This window comes from Suillus discolor (genome assembly GCF_016758755.1).
Source record: "Suillus discolor strain FC423 chromosome Unknown F5147scaffold_32, whole genome shotgun sequence".
Lineage (NCBI taxonomy): Eukaryota > Fungi > Basidiomycota > Agaricomycetes > Boletales > Suillaceae > Suillus > Suillus discolor.
The window spans coordinates 479,296-501,131 of record NW_024541279.1 but is presented as its reverse complement, the minus strand read 5'-3'; the positions used below and the strand labels follow the sequence as shown (position 1 = coordinate 501,131).

At 48.1% G+C, this 21,836-nt stretch overlaps 7 protein-coding genes and 1 non-coding gene across 8 annotated transcripts; 2 read left to right on the top strand and 6 right to left on the bottom strand.

Moving 5' to 3' along the window:
• Nucleotides 1-568: 568 nt before the first annotated feature.
• F5147DRAFT_746079 (uncharacterized protein) lies at nucleotides 569-4,079 on the bottom strand (the record flags this gene model as incomplete). Its single annotated transcript, XM_041439814.1, has 10 exons — nucleotides 569-1,218; nucleotides 1,269-1,345; nucleotides 1,615-1,964; nucleotides 2,134-2,230; nucleotides 2,280-2,455; nucleotides 2,513-2,648; nucleotides 2,701-2,929; nucleotides 2,981-3,182; nucleotides 3,248-3,759; nucleotides 3,932-4,079. The coding sequence occupies 10 exons, from the start codon at nucleotides 4,077-4,079 to the stop codon at nucleotides 569-571; spliced, it is 2,577 nt and encodes an 858-aa protein (XP_041292190.1).
• Nucleotides 4,080-5,970: 1,891 nt separating this feature from the next.
• Nucleotides 5,971-6,300, top strand: F5147DRAFT_545376 (uncharacterized protein; the record flags this gene model as incomplete). Its single annotated transcript, XM_041430316.1, has 1 exon — nucleotides 5,971-6,300. A coding segment is annotated over one exon (330 nt), but the record flags the coding sequence as incomplete, so codon positions are not given.
• A 1,663-nt stretch (nucleotides 6,301-7,963) lies between these two features.
• On the bottom strand, nucleotides 7,964-8,048 carry F5147DRAFT_t87. The gene has a single exon. It is a non-coding gene; the product is annotated as a tRNA-Tyr (tRNA).
• A 254-nt stretch (nucleotides 8,049-8,302) lies between these two features.
• Nucleotides 8,303-8,644, top strand: F5147DRAFT_578053 (uncharacterized protein; the record flags this gene model as incomplete). Its single annotated transcript, XM_041431425.1, has 1 exon — nucleotides 8,303-8,644. One exon carries the CDS (start codon nucleotides 8,303-8,305, stop codon nucleotides 8,642-8,644), a length of 342 nt encoding a protein of 113 aa, XP_041292188.1.
• A 1,022-nt stretch (nucleotides 8,645-9,666) lies between these two features.
• F5147DRAFT_214467 (uncharacterized protein) lies at nucleotides 9,667-14,913 on the bottom strand. Its single transcript, XM_041428636.1, has 7 exons — nucleotides 14,531-14,913; nucleotides 14,225-14,476; nucleotides 13,867-14,166; nucleotides 13,634-13,811; nucleotides 12,149-13,576; nucleotides 10,149-12,064; nucleotides 9,667-10,099 (listed from the first exon to the last, which is right to left on the bottom strand). The coding sequence occupies exons 1-7, from the start codon at nucleotides 14,792-14,794 to the stop codon at nucleotides 9,821-9,823; spliced, it is 4,617 nt and encodes a 1,538-aa protein (XP_041292187.1). The 5' UTR covers nucleotides 14,795-14,913; the 3' UTR covers nucleotides 9,667-9,820.
• Nucleotides 14,914-14,981: 68 nt separating this feature from the next.
• F5147DRAFT_698617 (uncharacterized protein) lies at nucleotides 14,982-16,223 on the bottom strand. The gene is made up of 7 exons (XM_041437568.1): nucleotides 16,063-16,223; nucleotides 15,985-16,004; nucleotides 15,872-15,931; nucleotides 15,798-15,820; nucleotides 15,670-15,740; nucleotides 15,459-15,617; nucleotides 14,982-15,402 (listed from the first exon to the last, which is right to left on the bottom strand). Exons 1-7 carry the CDS (start codon nucleotides 16,134-16,136, stop codon nucleotides 15,234-15,236), a joined length of 576 nt encoding a protein of 191 aa, XP_041292186.1. The 5' UTR covers nucleotides 16,137-16,223; the 3' UTR covers nucleotides 14,982-15,233.
• F5147DRAFT_698615 (PRMT5-domain-containing protein) lies at nucleotides 16,224-19,668 on the bottom strand. The gene is made up of 14 exons (XM_041437567.1): nucleotides 19,322-19,668; nucleotides 19,183-19,268; nucleotides 18,696-19,083; nucleotides 18,477-18,643; nucleotides 18,235-18,420; nucleotides 18,106-18,183; nucleotides 18,008-18,051; nucleotides 17,836-17,958; nucleotides 17,612-17,787; nucleotides 17,319-17,564; nucleotides 17,061-17,260; nucleotides 16,635-16,999; nucleotides 16,390-16,466; nucleotides 16,224-16,339 (listed from the first exon to the last, which is right to left on the bottom strand). Exons 1-12 carry the CDS (start codon nucleotides 19,629-19,631, stop codon nucleotides 16,643-16,645), a joined length of 2,361 nt encoding a protein of 786 aa, XP_041292185.1. The 5' UTR covers nucleotides 19,632-19,668; the 3' UTR covers nucleotides 16,224-16,339; nucleotides 16,390-16,466; nucleotides 16,635-16,642.
• Nucleotides 19,669-20,568: 900 nt separating this feature from the next.
• Nucleotides 20,569-21,458, bottom strand: F5147DRAFT_774521 (ankyrin repeat-containing domain protein; the record flags this gene model as incomplete). Its single annotated transcript, XM_041441614.1, has 4 exons — nucleotides 20,569-20,922; nucleotides 20,980-21,107; nucleotides 21,157-21,289; nucleotides 21,357-21,458. 4 exons carry the CDS (start codon nucleotides 21,456-21,458, stop codon nucleotides 20,569-20,571), a joined length of 717 nt encoding a protein of 238 aa, XP_041292184.1.
• Nucleotides 21,459-21,836: the final 378 nt, after the last annotated feature.

Genomic DNA, 21,836 nt, shown 5'->3' with positions numbered 1-21,836 from the left:
CTGGCCCACCTGTCTATGTAATAAATATTTTATCACACCCTCGGCCCACCCGTCTATTTGATATCCCTTTTGTCAGCCCACCCGTATATGTAATACTTTCCACGTCGGCCCACCTATATATGTAATACACCCCACGTCAGCCCACCCATCTATGTAATATTCCCCTACCTCGGCCCACCCATATATGTAATACACCCCCGTCGGCCCACCTGTCTATATAACAATATTTGCCTTACATCTCTCTTCAGCCCAGCTGTCTATAATATCCTACTCTACATATTACCCAGATGGGCCCACCCATCTCCATGAATGATCATATTCCCCCGGCCCATCTGTCAACATCAAGGATATATATATCATTGGCATACATGGGCCCACCCGTCTCCATCGGAAATAATATGTGTCCTGGCCCATCCGTCATCATCGAGAATATACACAACATGAACCCATAATCCGCTGGCCCGTATAATACGGAATTTGTCACTGAAGGGGCTCAGGGAAGAGCTTGCAGGGAGGTGTCATAGGTAGCTTTAGTAGAGAATGTGCAGAAAAGGTAAAATAAAGTCGATTATGCAATCTCGAATGTGTGGTGATCAGCATACTTGCTGACAAAGTAAGAGTAAAAGACATCATAAGAATCGTGTGAAGTAATCGCGCAAGGTAAAATGTTTGAGCCATATACTGGAATAAGATGCACTGCACGGAAAATGCAATCAATATGAATGATGGAAATATCTGGTGTGTTGTCCTCAAGTGTTGTGGGAGCAACAACATACATTCCAGTATCCAGATCACGTGCGCCGAGGACATGCGAGAACCACCGAACGACAGCACATTGAAAAAAAGATGTGCGATTGCTGAAAGAAAAAAAACAAAGCACTTGTGCAACCGCAAGACCATTCATAATATCTGTATCTGTATTCATGTTGACAAAGACACAATCATGTCGAGGTGCACCTCCACGCCAAGAGGACACCGCATGGATATGCTCACGTCGCATACCTCCAGTGCTGCTAAGATCACTAGGTGCATAGAATGAGGCAGTTGCGGAATTGAAAATCAAGACTTTCCCCAAGAATAATGGTGCTGATGCAGAGTCAAATACAGGAGGGTTGGGGTCGGCAGCATGAGCTTGATCATGAATAAATTCCTGGATCAGTTGCTGAAAATTGGGGAGCTCAAGTTCGTCGCCAAGTGTACCAACATCACATTGACAGCCTGAGACAGGTAGTATCAATAAGGCGTACAAAGAGCGCAGACAAACTTACAAGGTGTTGCTGCAAGGTCAACATATGCCTCTACTGCAGGTCCATCAAATGTTTCACTGACTTCACCCTCAATAGGCCTATGCGCAGGTTCATTGACATTCAGAAACCCAGGCTGGTCTGCAAGAGTGGCTCCATTATTGGCAAAGTTGTCATCTTCTTCGTCAGAGTCAGACTTGTAGTGACCTGTACATTGTGAGATTATTACCATAATAAATGAAATTGGAATTAACTACACTTTCGAAGCTTATGCAAAGCTTCAGACAGACATGAGCCCTTCAACATTCCGCATGCCTGGAAATCCACACGAGCAGCTGCCAGTTTATCCAGTCATTGATTTGTGAGCAACATCTGCCCAAGCGCTTTGAACCGGCTTGAGCGGCACCAAGGCTCCTTGACAGCCTTGATATGCTTTGACTCCATGATTGAAGAACAAATCCCATTGGGGGCCCCAAATTGCCGGATAAGAAGTAAATAGTGGTTTAATGAGTGCTGGCGCGGCAGGGAGAAAGACAGGGTGACACCAGTTGTCTTGAAGATTTCTCGGTATCTGTGGAACCAATCAAGTGCGTCCTGAAGTTGTAAGAGGTCGTCCTCAGTAAGTGTGTTGCGTCGAACAATGTAGCAAAAGTCCAGGAAAGCACTGAAGGTGCGTACTACATCATCAGGGACATGACCCCTGATAGCAGGAAGGTAGACCTGATTACTAGCAGATCAGCTCAAGTCCTGTGACGACAGATGAGGGGTTCGAAAACTTCGATCCTCTTGCAAGGGTTCTTGACATCTCTCCCGTCGTGCCATGAGCACATGAGAGATTCAAACCTCTTGTGAGGATTGTTGACAACTCTTGAGAAACATGGTAATGCACCTTCATCAGTGCCTTTGAATCATCGCCGGTCCATTGTTTAAATCCATGTCCTTCCGGAAATCGTCGTAAACCTGCAAATGAAGAAACAGCTGCAATTCTGAGTATATGTTGTTAGTGATAATCATGCAAAGCTGTGTGTCTCTTACCTATTGTCAATGTCATCCATGATCTGTGCAGCATGGGATGCACCATGTGTGATCTTGAGGTAAGACTCAACCCAATCCACCAGATGATCTTTAAAAGCGCCTTCAATAATTTGGTGGAGAATGTCTGGTGAAATCAGTTCATGAATGTCAGCTTGAGGGTAGTCATTCGTAAAGGGCTAAAAAAATCAAAAGTAAGAGTGTATTAACATGGGAATTGTCGAAACTACACTCACCACAACATCACCGACAATACCATATTCCTCCCATAGCTTTCCATACTCGAGCTCTTCGACGAGAAGCTCCCTGTGTTTCTCGCACCGGCACAAGCATGGTTCGTCACCGTCTAAGTCTCTCCGGTCAGCAAGGCACCTAAAATAGTCAGCATGTATGTAGTCGAGTCAGTTAACATCAAAGTACACACTTTGGACACCATCCCTGGACTACCCCAGACAGCAGTGCCTGCTCTGGATAGTCAGCAATGTAGGGACCCAGTCCATATATAACCCTGCAAAAATGTCCATCAGGGAAGTGAGCGACATTGGGGGTGTCCATGTAAGGTTTGATGGCCTCAAAGATTTTGACAAGGGAGCTATGAAACATCTGTCGTCGAAAGTTGCGGTAAGCTGTATCACCGGCATGTTCCTTCATAGCTATATAAAAAGTAAGTAAGGACAGAGGCACGACATCAGGAAACAGCTTACTTTTTGGGATGGTGAGGAAACCCACCAAAACTACACCATTACGATGTGCATGTCGTGTACTATTGGATATGTTGCCTATGGACATATAGAGCAGGTGATATTTGGTATGTCCTGTGGCTACCGAAACTGTCATCTTGTCGCTACTGATGATCAGCAGCACGAAAGTTGATCCGTGATTTGCTTCATTTTGAGCAATAATATCCTACATAAACACCATAGTACTTTGTTAGTTCTACATCAAGAATAGCTTGACATATCAATACATACTGCTTGGTCCCATGCCCAGTCGCTGGAAAAAAAGTTCTTGAAGCATCGGGTATCTTCTGTGCTGTAGTCCCGATGTGGGACATATTCCATTTGCCCATCGAAATCGGGGTTCCCAAGCATGTCATGCAAAAGGAGGCGAGGGTCCCGAAACCAAACATCATAAGTCGCATCCATCCATGGTGGTATGTCATGCAGTGATTTGGCACCATTGTAGGACATGGTGAATGTCTCCCATGGAATATCGCCAAGTGGTGTTGCATCGATAGTGTTGTATAAGTCATGATGACCTGTGAATGGTGGAGCGTCATTATGCTTGATCAATGATGCTGTCCATAAGTCAAGAAGAGTGTCAATTTGCTTTGCAGATGTTTGATTCCACGAGAAAAGAAATTCGGCCATTTCAAATGCAATATGGCTTTCATATGGAGTCCAATTGTCCGGCGAAGTGTCAGTTTGGGGTGGTGGAGGTGCATTCTGATCAATAAGATTACCCTCAGCATCACATTTTAGTCCTGTATGAAGGAATTAGTTTCAAATATCTCTGCCAGTGACAACAGCAACAATAGAGCTTACCGGTGAGACTGGGATGGAATACTCAAAAAAGCGGTCCCAGTTCTACCCAACTTCTGTCCTTAGGCACAAAGCCTTCTTGATGCTCAAATTTGGCATCAAGATTGGGCCCACCAAAGTCCAGATGGTCATAGTCAGACCTTGCTTCAGAACTAGGGGAACGAACTCTAGGTGCTGGTTGGTGAAATTTTTGGCGGTTGCAAGTTGCTCTTGAATGTTGTGTGCAGGTGTGCTTCGTCAAGCCAGACTTGTTCTTGAACATGCGACTGCATCCAGCAAATGGACATGAGAGCAGAACTGATTTATAGGAGTGAGGAACTGGTGAACATGTGCAGGATGGTGCCATGCTGACTGGTTTGAATTAGCTGAAATATTGAGTTCAAAGTAATGCAAAAATCACCTTCATAAAGACATGAATGCGGAACCGCCGACTGTGTGAATCGGTTTGGGGGTCAAACTGAGGTAATAAAGCCCAAAAATCAACAAGACGTACTGGTCGCCACCTTTCTTATTTTTCCTTCACTACCAACTGAAACACTCTTTACTCGTCATTCATTCAATTCTTTCAGCTATGCCGCGCCCTGCAACCCATCCCAGCAATGTGAACAAACACCCTGGAGATATTGTCCGCATCGCAAACCGGCAGCAGTGCCCAAAGGAGGACATCGCTGCTGAGAAAAAAAAACAAGATGAAAAAGCGGCCAAGAGTGCTGCAGCAGAACAAGCGCGCACCAAGACTGCCATCCAGGAAGATGTAATGGCCATTGAGCAACAAGCTCAGCTTATAGGCCTGCCAAAACTCGTTAGACCATGACCGAGGCCTCAAGTTCCTGGAAAAAAAAGTACAGAACCTCAGACTGATCCAGTAGACGCGCAACCAAGTAAGTACAGTATGTTATGTAGTGTGAGAGATGTACTTACTTGACGCGGACATTTGTACAGCTGGACAAACGAAGTTGGCAGCTATTCAGAATACAGAGCAGAAGAGGCATGCCCCGTTACGACTCACATTTAGAGAGAGCATCGTAGCGAGCCGGAAAGTCTCAAATTCTGGCATTTATGGGAGCGAGACACATGCTGGAAGCACTGTCACCAAATCACTGTAAGTCATTATTGTTGAACCACGATGTTGCTTCTATCAGAACTTACCCTGTATTATTTCGATATGCTCGATCAATCGATCAGCCAAAGTTCCAAGCGACTGGGCACTGAAGGTGCTGTTGAGAATTGGGCTGACAAAGTTGCCAAATCTGCAAAGAAGTCCCAGGCCAAACTGAGCAAACCGTCAGCACCACCTAACATCAGCACCACTGGTATGTGACTCACTTGTTGTCAAGACATGTTCTAATTTTGATTTTTTAGTCCCAGATGACATTGACATTGAGTCAGATGATGTACCTGAGCCTGGTCCTGAGGAGTATGAACCTTGTAGAGGAGGGGGCGGAAAAGTGAGTGACCAACTGACCTTTGGGATGCACACTGATGTTAGTCTGAGTCAGGCTGTTGTACATATACATCAGAAACCCAAGAGCATGCAAAAGGGTAGAAAATGTACGTTTTCAGCTATCAAGGATGAGGAAGTCGAGGAAACAGGTGACCTTGACAGATTTACGGATGAAGAGGTGCTCAAAATGCTTGATGACCCCGACACTGCTGCAAATGGTGATGATGGTGAGGACCAAATCCAAGATAGTGATGTGGAGATGGAGGTTGCTGTTCGCTCTACGACATCTGTAAGTGCTATGTTCTAACAGGTGAGATACTAAGTGACATCCCACCACATGATATACAGATGTTCGTAGATGTCTCCGACAAACAAACAGTTTCAAAGTGCATCAAGATGGAGCAAGCTACTAGCAAGGCAGCGTCCATCAACTTGAGAAAGGCAAAGCCTAGGAACGCTCATATACCTGATGGCATGGTCAAGAGCTGGAGAGCGACATTCCTTCCTGTGCTCATGTACTGGGTCGGAAATTCTAGCTATGGCTGGACCATCCCAGAGGAGAATCTTTGCAATGCGCTTTACGAAATATGTAGCTGTATTGGTGGTAAGGACCGGGGTAAGTGTGATTTTGAAGTTGGTAGTTCCGGTTATGAACTGGTGAGCTTCCTTTGACTTTGAGATGCGGTACTTAACTTGCCGGTCCTACCAGGCTATACAGAAAATTCACAAGTGGAAGGCCTCATTTGGCTCAACAGCAATCACCGTTTTGATGGCCTTTTTTGCCTCAGATCCAGAGTATGAAATGCAAGCTGCACGCAAATCTTTTGCCGATGATCAACTCAAGGATTCACGCTTCGTCTACAAGAACCCCGAGAGTGAAGACAATCCTGGAGCAATTTTATTGGAGTTTTTCTGGTGCACCTTTGCTATGCATTTAAATGCAATTGTAGGGCACGAGAAGGTTGACACCCTGGACTGTGGAATAATTGGTGTCGAGACTGCACTTGCATTGACGGCTGCAGCCATGAGTCAGGTTTTTTGTTCTGATCCGTTTCTGACTTTGTTCTCAGGTCGAGCGTGCACTTTCCTTGGTGTCTAACAATTATTTGGTTACATGTGACCTCTCTGACTCCAACAAGAAAACCCACAGGATCGAACTCACGTTCAATGAGTCGACAAACAGGGTGAGTCATACTGGAACTGCTTTTTCTGCTGCTAACTGGGAGATGGACACGAAGGCCTACATGGAAACAATGTTGGAGCTGCCGGAGAAGCGAGTCAAGGAGATCATTGTTCAAGCAACACCTTTTATGAAGTGCACAAGTCGCAGCAGCACATCAACTGAGTTTTCTGTGCCAGGTGTTGCTCCACCTTCCGTCAACCCACGCTCTCACATTCGAATCTGTATTTCTTTTTTCTTTCTGTGCAGCTGTATCACTGATCTGTTACTGCAGGATTTATTATCATTTTGTCATTTTGTGCCCCCCTTGATATCTACCATCCACACTCTACTGCAAATCTGTTGTCTTTGCACTGGCAGCAGCTTCAACTGCGCAGCACTATACCCTCCCTCAAACATTTTTCTGCCCGCTTATCTTCACATTGGCAGTAGCTTCAACTGCGCAGCACTACTATACCCTCCCTCGAACATTTTTCAGCCCGCTTAGCTTCGCACCAGCAGCAGCTTCAACTGCACAGTACTATACCCTCCCTCAAACATTTTTACGCACTTTTCTGCCCGCTTAGCAGCGCTTATTTAGCATTTTAGTCCCTTATTCCACACTGCTTAGTTTCCTTAGACTCGTCCCTTGAACCATTTATTGATTTGTTTTACACCTGCTAATAGTGACTTTTAACTGCTTTTTGCTCACCTGAACCTCCTTGTCCTAAGGACGAGGACCTACTTATTTCTCCTTATTTAAAGTAACAGAATTTTGACTTGATTCTCCTTATTTGATGCAATAAGTCAAAAAAGTCATGTTTAAGACGAAATAAGAGACTTGATGTTTTGCTGATGTCATAGTGCGAGAATGCATTAAGGCAGGCTGTCCTTGCTGTATTTGTTCCAAAAGTGAAGCTTGACTGCCAGTGCTACCGCTAAGTCACCGTCAGGTAGCAATGTAGTTATCGTATTTCCAGTAGGTTTTATTGTTGTATTGGTACTAATCAATCCATGAAAAGTACAGGTGGTGGTCATATAGTGCGAGTCTGAAATTTAACAAAACAGAGCAATAAAAATTTAGAGTATGCGGCACAGCATGACGGGCTAGACACTGAGCCGGCGACTGTTCAATATTTCTGAGTGATGGCCTGAGTGTGTTATAACCACTGACCCTCCGAGTAGGTAGCATTAGGTATTCAGCTGTCATGATAACAATGCAGTACATTATACTGCAAGTGGGGGAATTTTCAGCCCAGGACCACCGCCCTTTCTGTTGAGGTACCATAAATCGAAGGAACAGTCCCATTGATTTAATATTTAATCATGATGCAGTAGATAAACGAACCACTCCCCCATAGACGAGTGCCATAGCAAGGTGGCACAAACGGTCGTAGCATAACAAAAAGATACATACATGTCAGTAATACCGGTTCCAATTCTGTACAACCATCACGTTTCCTTGACCTAACGCTGAACGCACCATGTTATTTTATGTAACAACAATATCACCTAATTTAAAATGGAGCTCAGTCAAAAAGAATCCGACCTGCCTGGCTCGAACAGGCGACCTCAAGATGAATTTATCCCATTACAGTCTCGCGCTCTTCCAACTGAGCTAAGGTCGGTTACGTTTAGATAGACATTCGCTAATCCAAGAGGTTTCAAGTGCAAACAACGCATTGACAAGGGTGAAGATTAGCCGAAATACAAGAGATCAATATCAGAATCCGCTTGAAAGTAAATATGAATATGCAGTTGTCGTTTGTCGTTAAGGGTCATGCATAGTAGAAGGTAAAGTAGAGAACGAGAACGAAAGTGATAAAAACGATGATAAGTTTCAAGAATTCAGATGCATAAGGTGGCGGACTCTGCCTTTCACATGATTGTGCACCAACGAGACTTATTTTCCTTGTCTTCCTCGACAGCGGAGGGAAGGGCACTGGTTGGAGCAGTGGTTGGAGTATTTTCGACTGGGGACTTATGGATGAATTCTCCAGCTGCAACGTCGAGCGATGTGCGACCCTCTTCAGGAACCTTGGGTGAAGAGGAGAACCATCCACCAGGGAAGAAACGAGAAGAGGTCGTGGACTCCAGTCTGTTGCGGTTAGCTCCGTTGTTGGTGGGAATATCGATGCGGAGGGTGCTGGATTCAGTGACCTCAGTGGCATTAAGCTCGTCGACAGCAGACAAGCTTGGCCTGAATGCACGAAGTCAGGAGTAAGGAAGGAAGTGGGGGAAACATGGACTGACTTCTTGTTGGCGAATTTCTGTGGCTCTTCGAGAACAGGGAATGTTTGAGGGGTCTCTCGGGCGAATGGAGTTCCACTGGCCTCATATGTCTCGGAGACCTCTGAAACAATCACGTCACCTTCTGGGCGCGAGGGAGTCTCTGCCACGACAGGCTCATCTACAGACGCTCGTGTCTCGGTGATAAGGACAGGCGGAATGGGCTCTTCGTCAGCCGCAAGTGCAGGAATGCTAGAGAGTGGACCAGTTAGATATTCTATTTCGTTAAGCTTCTCCACTTCTTCAACAGCATCATTTGGCCCCTGCTTGGTGACAGAATACGAAGGGGTCCACGGTGACTTTGGTCTTTCTCCAACAGGGTCATCGACGGGTGTCAGAAGCCCTGAGTCTGATTTGACCTCAGGAACATCCTCTACACCAACCTGCGAATTTTTTAGCAAATGCAAAGCTCGATACCAATACAATCTTACGGGTAGTTGGGTCTCAATAATAAATGAACCATGGTCAACAAATTCGTCATCCTTAGCAACCGCTTGATCCTCAAGTGCAGATGCTGGTTCAAGCCCAGTAACTGAGTAGGACGGCGTCCAGGGAGAACTACTATGCTCTCCGTCAGGGTCGGTAGTACCCAATTGCTGTCGAAAACACTTAGCGTGGCTAATCTTAGCATAAATAAGTAGTAACCTACCGTACTCTCGTCGTCGACGATGAACGATCCCTGTTCAATTTCCTCCTCAGGCACTTCTTCCACAGTAGGTGGCTCGAGTGCAGTCTGTACCGAAGGTTCTGCTTGAGCGATGACACCATGCTCCGAAGCGACATCCTGAGGAATATCTGACTCATCTAGCGTTGCCGAAAGCGTAGCATGCATGTCTGCAACGAATGTGGTAGAACTGATTACTTCGCCAGAAATGAGTGTTTCTGTAAAAGGAACAGGTTGCTCTTCAAATGCCTCCGCTGCAACAAACTGGGTAGCACTTGGGGGAAGTTGCTCCAAGTCATCAAGTCCCTCATTAGTGTGAGCCATGTTGCCTTGCACAGTCACTGAGTAAGAAGGCGTCCAAGGTGATTTGGGGTGAGGCTCTTCCGGTTCACCGAGCGCAACCTATCCTCGAGTTAAGTCAAAGGCAGACAGGCAATAGGGGTCAAATTATACCTGTTCCTCTGCCAAATGTAAAACCTCAATTTGGGATTGTCCAGACGCTTCCATATCAGCTGCAATCTCTGGAACAACTGCGGCTACTTCATCAATAATGATCTCGGGTGTTTGTGACTGGGCAGGGGCAACGTCATCATCGTCTTCATAGGCGTCCACACGCTCCTCGACGGCAACGCCTGGTCCTTGAGTCATGACGCTGTAAGAAGGGCTCCATGGTGACTTGGGACGTTCAATATCGCTAGCAACGCTAAGAGCTGAGGATGTTACAATCTAAAACATGTCTGAGAAAACGCGGATAGTGACAAAGGATCGTGCTCACCTCTTGCTGTTCAGTGACCTCTTTGACTGCGGTAGTTTCGGGTTGCTCGACTGCTTCGGTCTCTTCAATCTCGCTAGAAGTCTCTACATGTGCAATCGGAGGCTCCGAGTCCTTATCGACTTCAAAATGCCCTCCATTGACAAGAACTTGGGAGGTAACCACATGCAGCTCCTCTAAGATCTCAGGCTCCTCTGCGGGTTCGAGCGCAAACTCGTCAACGATGGGAGCTGTAGGGAGAGACTCCTCTACGAAGGGTTGCCCAGGCAAACATACAGGTGCCTCTGCATGTGGCGAATTCTCAAGTTCGTCCTTAGTCTCTTCACTACATGAGGCGTCTTCGGTGCGTTCCGGGGTAGCGTGGACCTCTTCGAGAACAACTTCGACGACGACCAATACTTCACTTACAGCGGGAGCGGGTTCATCAACAGCCACGGGTAGTTCAGTTACGGAAGCGTCAGACCCGACAGTCGACTCCTCGGCGACAATTGTAATTTCCTCAGGAGATGAGGAATCGTCAAGCACTGGGTCCGCGGGAGTGGTGGGGGCCACTTCAAAAGCCGGAATGGACTCCTCCGCTTTCGAGGTAATTTCTTCGGGCGCAACAGCGACTTCTCCTGCTGTTGGCTGTACCTCCACAGTAGAGGCGGTGGTAAGCTGGTCTTCAGGCGTGAAAGGTTCTTCGGTGGATGGACTGTCATCAAGTGTTGGCTCGTCAGCAGCCGAGGACACTTCTGCAATGGGTAGAATCTCGTTCGTGGGAGGGAATTGATCGTTGACAGAGACAGATCTCCCTTCGCTTGCGGGGGTGTCCTCGACGGTGACAGGCTGATCATCGGACACCGGCGTATCCTCGACTGCAACTGACTCATGGTCTCTCGTTGGCGCTGCGGCTTCCTCATGCATGCCTGGTTCGGGCACTTCTACGTCCAGGGACTCGAGAGGTTCCTGGACCGCAAGGACATCCTCTTCGACCGATGCGACAACTGCCACTTCAGAGATCGTTTCGTCTGACACAATGGTAGTAACGGACTCTTCTTCCGGGACGAAATTTTCTTCCGTGGCTGAAGTTACCTCAAGAGCAGGCCCGTCAGTATCCGAGGGCACTTCTGCAGGGAGGGGTGTCTCGTTTATAGTGGGAGGAATTCTATCATCAACAGAGACAGGTTCCACTGCATCTGCGGGAGTTTCCTCGATTGCTACAGGCTCGTGTTTGCGCCCCGAAATGTCCTCGACCGCGACAGACGTATGCTCTTCTACTATTCCTAATTCAGGCACATCCACTGCTGCGAGCGCAGAATGCTCCTCGATAGCAGGGTTATCTTCTTCGACTGGCACCTCGACAAGGGGAGCAGATGTTTCTTCAACAGTTGAAGCATCTCCTGCGGGCGAAGTCTCTTCAACTGCTGGAGCGGGTGTTTTAGCGAATGCTTCTTCGGGTGCAACAAGAGGCTCCTCAAAGGATGCGGCAGGTTCTCCAAGTAAGGAAACCTCAACGGTGGGAAGAGGCGCTTCGACGTCGGCTGCATAGACAGAAGGCATGGTCTCTTCCAACAATGGATCATCGTCAATAGGAGCGGCGAGCTCTTCGACGGTAGGCTCAGCTTCGTCAACAACAGGCTCTTCGACTGGCGAGGATGATTCGATTGGAGCAGCTGATTCAACAGGGGTGATATCCTCAACTAGAGTGATCTCTTCGATTGGTGCATATTCTTCGACTGCTACAACTTCGACCGGGGGAACCTCCCCGACTGGTGCGGGCTCTCCAGTAGCAACATCGACTGGGGCGACCTCTTCAGCAGGTATAGCTTCTTCAACTGCGGTGGTTTCCTCAATCACTGCAGTCTCTTCAACCGCTGCATGATCTCCTGTAGCAACGTCGACTGAGACGACCCCCTCAGCAGGTATAGTTTCTTGAACTGCGATGGTATCCTCAATCAGTACAGTATCTTCAATCACTGCGGGCTCTCCTGTAGCAACGTCGACTGGGACGACCTCCTCACCGGGTATAGCTTCTTGAACTGCGGTGGTTTCCTCCACCAGTAGAGTTTCTTCAACTACTGCAAGCTCTCCAGTAGCAACGTCGACTGGGACGACCTCCTCACCAGGTATAGCTTCTTGAACTGCAGTGGGCTCCTCCACCAGTAGATTCTCTTCAACTGCTGCGGGCTCTTCAGTAGCAACGTTGACTGGGACGACCTCTTCAGCAGGTACAGTTTCTTCAACCACGGTGATGTCCTCAACCAGTAGAGTCTCTTCAGCCACTGCGGGCTCTCCTATAGCGACATCGACGGGGACGACCTCTTCAGCAGGTAGAGTTTCTTCAACCGCGGTGGTGTCCTCAACCAGTACAGTCTCTTCAACCGCTGCGGGCTCTTCGACCGGGAATTCCTCGGCTCCTACAACCTCTTCAATCGCTACAACTTCCTCCGCTGGAATTTCCTCGACTGATGCAGGCTCTCCTATAGGAGTAACAACATCGATTGGAATGACCTCCACAATCTCCTCAACAGAGGAATCTTCTACCTGCACCTCGGACTCAACATCAGTGACGTTCGAAACTGGCTCCTCAAACACGGGAGTCTCCTCAGCTAGTATCGTCTGCGTGTCGTCAGTATACGTGAAGTCCACCTCAGGATCCTCGATGAATGACACGTTGGAACTGGGTGGCTCGACGTCGATCTGAACAGTCTCCACTACAATAGACTCGACTGCAGGTTCTGTGAGCTCTGCACCAATTGCTGCAGGCGCTTCCGACTCGACAGCGGTAGGTTCACGTCCTGCTGCTGCTGCTACAGGATCCGTCTCAGCGGTAGCAATGGGTTCGGGGCCAGGGATTGTGACTGGTTCTGAGTCGACAGTGATGGAGTTGTGTGTATCAACAGACTCTGCTTCGGCAGCTTCGACAGGAACCTCGGACGCCGTAGTTGGGGCGATGGCAGCTTCCTCTGATTCAGCTGACGGGACATTTGGCCCTGTCGCAGCCTCAGCTGGAGCCGAAATGACCTCGGGAACAAACACTTCCACTTCCGGTTCGGTGGGAGCAGCTGGCTCGTCCTCAGCATCAACAGCACCCTGTGGCGACTCACTATCACCCTCCTTTTCCGCTGTGATACATACATCAACCTCTGCAGCAAATTCCTCCGCCTCTGTACCCGCACCTGATATCTCGGCTGGCACAATAGTGGCTACTGCTTCCGACACCGGCACAGTTTCTTCAGTGAGATCCGATTCGCCAACTTCTGTTACGGGCTCCGCAGTTGCAGCAGTATCTTCAACCGGTTCCGATTCGGTAGCTTTCGGGGTGGGCTCCAAAATTACCGCGGGCTCCGAGCCAGGCTCACAGGCCGGACTCTCCTCCATGACGACCTCACGCAATATTGGTTGAATTGGTGCAGCTTGGAGCGTCGTTGGTGTGATCCCTGACTCGGCTGTGGAAGATTGTGTTTCAACCAACGCAGATGCTTGTTCGTCCGATATGATTTCACCTTCAGGAGCGGCCTCCGCTACAGAATCGATAGACGCTATAACCACGGTCTCGGTGACCGCAGGTTCTTCTCCGACGGACGGAGCCTCCACTTGCGTTATGCTTGCTTCCGCATCAATCAGGTCACATGCATCTTCTACGATAACTGATTCAGGTTCTGCGGCCATGGTAGATATTTCCTGCAATGTCGTCAAGATGAGGGAGAAACGTCGCATTGAAAGCACCACAACTCACCTCTGCTTCAACAGCAGGGAAGACAACAACCTCTTCTAACATATCAGCAGTTGGGCTTATTTCGGTGCTTGGATGGGAAATGGGCGTCTCGTCCTGACAGAAAGGCTCTGCATTAGTAGTGCTCCCGACGCCGTTTATGGAAGTTGTAACAAAGTCTGATAGGGACGTGTCAGGTCCAGTACTAGCAGCGATAGGAGGCTCTCCATAATCTAAAGAGGCCTTAGAAGCTTCCACAACGATTGTGGCAACGTTGACAAAGGGTATTTCCGTGCCTGCGCCGTCAGTGATTGGTAATTCGTCCTGTAAGCTGATTGTCAGAGAGTGGACGCGTCAAAAACATGTCTGCGCATGTGCACACCTTGGGTATCTCTGAAATAACTGTACCAGAAATCTCAATCGCGTCCTCTTGGACGAGCTCTGCAAGACTTGCAGGCTTGTCGCGTGGGACGATTGTGAGAGTTGCAAGCTGCTCGGACTCTTCTACAAAAAGAGACTTGTGGTGGCCGTTGGCGAGAGGCTGGGAGTCATGGATAAGGATGGTGTTCTCCTTATCAAAGTCACTGGCATGCAGGGCAGGTGCCTCTGGCCCCATATCATCAACTAACTTGCCCTGGATACAATTCAGTCACACAAGAGCTACAACACGGCAAAGAGTGGCACACACAACATTGAGAACCTCGACAGACGTTTCCGCCGCGAGAGTGTCGTCAGAGGAGGCCGTCACCAAGCTATCGTCGGTCTTGTCTCCGGCTCCGGAACCATCTTCGGCACCTAGTGTAGGCTCTTGCACACAATAGAAGGCAGCCTCGACGACCTCCCCGTCAGTCACTAATTGGCTAGGCTCGAAAGAATTTGCACCGTCGTGCAGCTGGTGGCCATTAGATAACGGGTCGTCAGCGACGAAAGCGTTGTCGGCCACAGTAGACATCTTCTCGAATAATGATAGTAGGGAATGTGCTATGAGAAGTGAGAGAGATAGAGATATTGCAAAAATTCGTTCCTCTGAGCGAACCGACCAGTCGCAGCTGCAAAAAAATGCAAGCGACGTGCGCAAAGAAGCTCAACAGAAATTCGCTTGAAAGTCTACGCGACTGGTCACGTGTTACTATTCAAACCCGCAGTGCTAATGATTCAATCTGGTCATGTCAGACATTGCGTTCAGTGATTTCGTGATGGTCAGGGGATGAGTTAATAGTGACAAATGAATGATGCTCTTTTATAATGCACAAAGGAGCACGAAGTAAGGCACATTGGAACAAAAACAAGTGACTAAAGTATGAATAATATGAAACGAGGAAAGACAGGTGATATGTATCAAATAAAACAGTCCGTCGCGCGTCATGATCGTGTCCGTACTATCAACATGCTTAGAAGAGAGCAGCACCAACGAGACCCATCACACCAGCAACACCCATTGCCGAAGAGACAGACAGGGTACTGGCAGCGCCGGTCTTCTGGGTCGTACCAGCAGATGCAGTGGTAGTGGCAGAAGTTTTAGCACCAGAAGAGCTTGTACCAGATGCGGACGCGGAAGATCTAAGCGAGTAGATGACTTAGTAGCCGCTAAAGCCCACGCAATAATTGCAACTTACCCAGCGGTCGGAGTAGAGGTGCCACTGGCAACAGCGCTACCACTCGCCGAACCACCCTCAGCCACTGCTGTGTTCAGGCAGGAGGTGTCGCTGCCAGGCATGATAGTGACGATGTCAGAGTATGCCGTATTACCGGTACTGTCCTTCAGAGCGATGTTACTGGACTCCAGTGTCAGCTAGACGTCTCCAAGAGGGCCAGAGAGTAACTCACAAGATGGTGTTTGCTTGAAGATCAACGTTCCACGTATAGGATGTGCCCGTTTGTGTAGGGAAGGACTTGATCTGTCAAAAAATGTCTCAGGACGGCCAGTCAGCTTCAGTGTAAAGATGATCGCTAACAGGTGCCGCCATTGATTGCCCACCTGCGATGCGAATTAATAAAATGACACCTAATCAATCGAACGAGGACATACCAGGCACGAGGGTCAAGTAGTAGGGAGCCTGTCCATCAGACCAACTAAGCAAAATGGGCTCTAGAGGACAAGCAATGTTAGAGCGTGATACTAATTCACGGCAAAGCACACACGGCATTCAACAACATTGGCCCTGCACCACACGATGAGCACTCTCACGCGTACAAGGATATCTAAGAGAGAACACGTACGGTGTGTTGATGGTAAGACCAAAGACAACCGGAACGGCGGAAACGAGGGCTACGAAAACGGTGGTGAACTTCATCGTCGATATAGGTATGCTGAACGAACGCGTCGCGAATAGCGGGTCGGGTATTTTTTTTTATTCGAGAAAATAAGAGAACGAGAGATGAAATAGAACGTTACTGTTACCACGGCACTCTTAAGGCTTGGCGGAGTTTGAAGTCTGGTAGGCTGCCGATACCACGGCCGAATCGTTTTTAAATCTCCGCGAAGTATCGATTTGAACTGATAGTAGTCAGCCGCAAACTGGTACTGATACTGAAAAACTGGCTGACACTAAAGTGCATTCACATGCAATGAAACATGTTGAGGCTAACAAGGCATTTATGCGAGACTTTGTGGAGTTAAAGCGCTATTGTTCTGCAACGATCGTCACGTTAACTTTAGATGATTGAGACCATATGAAGCATAATTACATGTCAATGCTTCCGTCACAAATAGTTATTTTTGGGGCACAGACAATCTTGTTATGTAACATCGCATGTTCAACAATCCTGCGTGCATGCATGCACGACGGTAAAATTTACCTCATAATCCAATCCAACTACTTCGTCCTCCAGGATTGTGTAGCGACGTCTGTCCAATTTTAATGACCCCCGCAGTAGACCTTGGTGATTCTTCTCCACTCTTGCGCAATTCAGAACGCTCTAAAGATGGAAATACATCAACAGCGTCGATCACAGGACTCGGGACCGCAACATGAGTCGAGGTACATGCGAAGAAAGACCCATCCCCTGACGCATCCTCAGAGTGTTCAGGTGACGATGAAGAATTGAACACGGGCAAAAACGACTCGGCGTACCACTCGTACCATACCTGCCGCTCATCTGTAAGTCGCCAGATTGATACGTGCAGTTCTGAGTTGCTAGGTAGGTACAGAGGTTCCTAGGCGAATGAATGTCAATAAGAGCCAGAGCCACTAGAGAATGTTGATGATAACACCTACTTTGAATGGGAAGAATAACGGGAACCAGCTCAGCATGTCCTTCGATACCCGATCTTTACTATGCGGTTGAATGCTAAGACCAACATGCCCATACAGGACGGCCTCGAAATAACCGGCAAGCCCGTGCATAACCCCAGCATGAGGAATATGGAACGACAGCTTAGCAGAGCGGACATTGTGACTATTTGTCAGGGGTAAGCCTAGACACTCGGCATAATTAGCGTCCGTCTGGCCCGAAGGTCCGCTATTCAGGTTCACCTCGTTCATCGACGGTCGCATCTTTTCGCGGATGCTCGAATTCCCAGCATTGTTGAATCATAGACCCGCAGCGGCCTGATACTCCTCCGCCATCCCCACTCAAGATGTTGACATTTTGGAACATCACCACATATGGTGTTTCCATGCCTTTGATTTCTCTACTGATTCGCGCGCTATTGTATAACTTCGATGAAGATAGCGGAGCGAGATGGGCGCTGTACGATGATGGGATGGAGATGCCATCAGCTGGAGAACGGTTAGCGAAATGGGTGATGAGCGTAAACAATCCATACGTTTCAAAAACCTCATTGCGCCATCGAGACACTCCGGACTTAGCTCGTTATCGCCGAACGAACCGAGTAATTCAGTGATGAGGATGTCCACTTGCTCAGGGAGCTCTACATGCCGCATGTCGCCAAAGAACAGCTGCACAGAGTTACCCCATTCATTCTGTTTCCGGCCCTGAAGCCTGCTTACAGTCAGACGTCAATGTGAATATGATGAGAGCCAAACAGACGTCACAAAGGCATTTGGGTTCTTCTCAACTGCGTACACGAAGGCACTTCTTCTCGATCTCTTGATGGCCGTCAAACTTCGTTCAACAAGGGGGCCACGGCCTGCCCCAGCAACGCAAATCACACTGCGAAGAAGGGTTAAGCCTTGTAATACATGCTAAATGTGATTCGCACATGTGGTCACTATCAGGCCAGTCCATCAACGCGTGATACACGGCCTACAGATTTCACGTGTCACTGTACAACTTCGGTTCATAATAGATGAAACGCACTTCTTCATAATTGCGGTATTTCACAGGGTCCTGTTCGAATGTCTGATACGTAATGCTCTGGAGGTTGTCCATCAGCGGCTAGGCAGACATCAGTACGATAGCATGCGGAAATGAGGTGTATATATCAACTTGTAAGGGGTTCTGGAGGTAGTCTTGATAACCCTGAGCGAAGTGCTCAACTGTCCCTGCCGTCATCGCTGCCTGAACAGCCGAGCTTGTCTTCTCGACATGTCGCACATATTGTGCATATGCTGATTCGCCACCTTTGGTGTGTAACCCCGAACTAACCCCTGACATGATGACGATAGGGTGATGCTAGCCGATTCTTGGTTCATCATCTGCCCAATAGCAAAAATACATGATTAACTCACCGCCATGCTATTGCGTAGAAAGGATTGTGTACCCTTGGGAAGAACAGGGTAGCCCTTCACATTCGCGATAAACGTGGACGCGGGGAGGAATATGTGGTGAACGGGTTCAGCCATCCATCTGTTGAGGATGCCGGCATTAGAAGGTAATGGCGGGGTGAGATCGAGCGCTGGAATTCAGCTCGTCAAGTACTGTTTCCAAGACGTAAAGTGAATGCATACTGAGCGTCAAGCGTGTATTATAGTCACACAGTGTGCGTATTATGTCCCACATTTCCCAAGTTGCATTTATCTCTCCTTCGGGAGCCCGTGCAGCCTTCAAGGATTTTGACGTGGAAGCTCGCGGTGTCACAATTTTCGGTGTTGAGGGTGCAGATGGGGTCGACGATGTGCTCGTTATCGAAGGAGGAATAATTGTCGATTCTTTCGGTTGAAAGACAGCAGGATCGTAGATAGGAAGGCGAATCGAGAAGTTCATAAAGGTCGTACTTTTGAGACATTCATTTACGGCGCGCGCATATGATGCGACTTGTGATCGATGCCTAGGTGGAGGTAAAATGACCGTCTGAACATTGAGGTATGACGCGTAGGCCACTTCCTGGCGCAATGCCTGAAAAATCAGATTCGGGTTAGTGCCGAAAAATAAGCTCCGAGAAGATAGCTCCACAACGCCCATAAACATGATTTTTTTTTCACAGAATGGACTCACGATCTCCGAATCATGCCTAACCCAGTCATCTGTTGAGTCAAGCTGAAGCCAGTCTGACACCATCACAAGTACAGGTACCGCCTCATCTATCGCATTGCCACTTAGGATGCACGATTGGTGGTTTGTTGATCTCACTTACCAAGTGTTGAGATGGTCACCTCCTCGTGCAGGAAAGACGGTGCTTTCCTCCATGCCTCTGCCTGCTGTTCTGCAGTTGCATTTTCATCAGCGCCATTTTCACTTGCTGATGGCACGATGCACATATTTCTCCATCGCTCTCTCCATTTTGGGGTAGTCAAAGGAAGACAGACAAAGTCATAACCCTTGGTTTGACTTTCCCTGATTAATTTCAGAACTGGAGTCTTATCGGATCCATCAGTGCGTGCAGATGCTTGTGAAATGTCTTCGAAACTGAAACAAGAAGCTAAGCTTGCAACTTGGTCTGCCATGGGGGAAGAGAAGTAATGGTGAGTATCCTAAAAAGGTAATCTGAAGGAGCGCGTGTCTATAAACGCGTCGTGTCGCGTTTTTATATCTGAACTTGTTTTCGTTGGACGCTGAAATCACAAATTTAAGGTCTCCAAACCCTTGCAAGCCCTAGCGACCCTCTTCATTCTTGCTCACTCTTCTACTCATTTCGCGACTTTCCGAATCTCTACGCCCGCAAACGTGTTCGTGTAGAAGGCCTATGTTTTGCTTCTCAGACGAGTCACGATTGATGTCGGGTGAAATAACTGCTATCCAAAGGACTCGTGCCAGCTCATGCCCATACCCGTGGGATCTCCATGGACATATCTGCATGACACAGGTTTTCTGCTGTGCCAATAGATAATCGCACAGAATCACCCCAAAACTGATGCTCATAGACAAAAAGACACCACACAAGCATAGCTTCAATGCCCTAGTCACCATCGAACACTGCGTCGTCGTAATCAACGAACTTCCTCGGAAACTTCGTAGCAGTTCACGTTCCCATCTGTTCTCACTCCACGAACGTGAACAGTTTCGATCGGATAAATTCGAAAGGAATTAACGGAGTTGGTGCAGGTTGGCGCTGGGCTGTGCCAAGCCTGGGCACACACCCTTCACTCCGGCTGCGGACATCCGAGTCCCAGGTATTTTAGATACCACTTCCAATCCCGTTCTCATAACATACGAGGCATGTCTTAAACAAGTAACTGTTGTCTCCAAGGATGGTAACTTTTTACGGATAACGTCCCTCGAGTGACGGCTGATTTGATCGACTGTGATCATGATCAGTGTTTAATCGTTTTGCGACGATCATCCGATCGGGTTGTTCGTTTTGAGGAGTGAAACAGCCAGGAGCTATGTACGTAGTATGCACTACCATGGATCCACATTGGTGCCATGGTGGCGAGTAGAGAATTAATTACTACCATCCGTTCGAGGTCTCTTGACCCCATTAGCTTCGGAATGATGCGCAGCGTCACTACTATCCGTTGTCATGTCATACCCTGCTGCAACTCCTTCAAACACTATTCTGCCAACGACTTGTCTTAACTCCTCATCAGGATCTCTGCCGTCTGCTTCAGACCGCTGCATGATATCATGAACAGACTGCATAAGCGATGACGTGAGGGACTCTGTTGCGATGTCTTGCTGATATTGAGAAGGTCGCGAGGGCGACACCGCCCCAGGGATCACACATGAGGAAGGATTTAGGCGCGACTGCAGGTATGCAGCAATTTCGGGAAAGTTCTCTTGTAAATGTTCAATAGGCTGATGTGTATTTTATATCAGCAAAAAGGTGATAAGATGATTCCTAAGCTCACGCACGGAGACGCCATCATTATTCTGATGGTCTAAAGTAGATCCGTGGTCCAATAGCCATTGTGCCGTCTCGGTATTTTCAACAGCATATAGCGGTGTATCCCCGTCCTCGTCGGTGACATTAACGTCCCCTCCTGTGCTAGAAAGGTAAGTTTATTGTGGGTCAATGATCTTATCACTGACCTTGAGAGAACAGGTACGCTAGGGTCTCAAGCTGCCCGTATGAGGCCGCAGCGTGCATGGGAGTATACGTGAATTCATCAGGAGCATTGGGCGACGTGGCTGGGAGGGACCGGATCAGACCTGACCATGTGAACTATAAGATGACACCTGCATTGCTGTTCAACAAGTTCCTGAAGGAACGAGATAAGCTTGGCACGTACCGTAAGCGAAGAAGAGTTACGTACCCGAACCCTAACTAAATCGCCATCACCTGCAGCTACCCAAATGTTCTTTCCTGGTTGAACTCGTGCTGGGACGGGCATCGATGGGATGGGGCTCAATCAGCGACTGGATATGACTGGTTTGGTAAAAGGACGTCGATAAAGAAGACGTCCCAAAATGGGAATTCAGGTTTAAATACGGGACCAACTTTTTGCCACAATCGGCACACCAAGTGCACAAGCCCTTCATTTCCGGTCACTGAAGATGGAGTCAATCTGCGCCGAGGAGCCCGCAGGCTACGGAAAATTTTTGAATGCTTCTAACGGTAGGAAATTTGTGGGAGTTAGTTCGTTTAAAATCTCGGATCTATGCTGATCGGAACTTCCCCTGGGTGAGCTCGGCACCGTCATGAGGATTCGTTAGAAAGCGCGTAGCACGCTGTGGTACTGCCTCTCAAATTTACGAATTTTGTGCCTTCT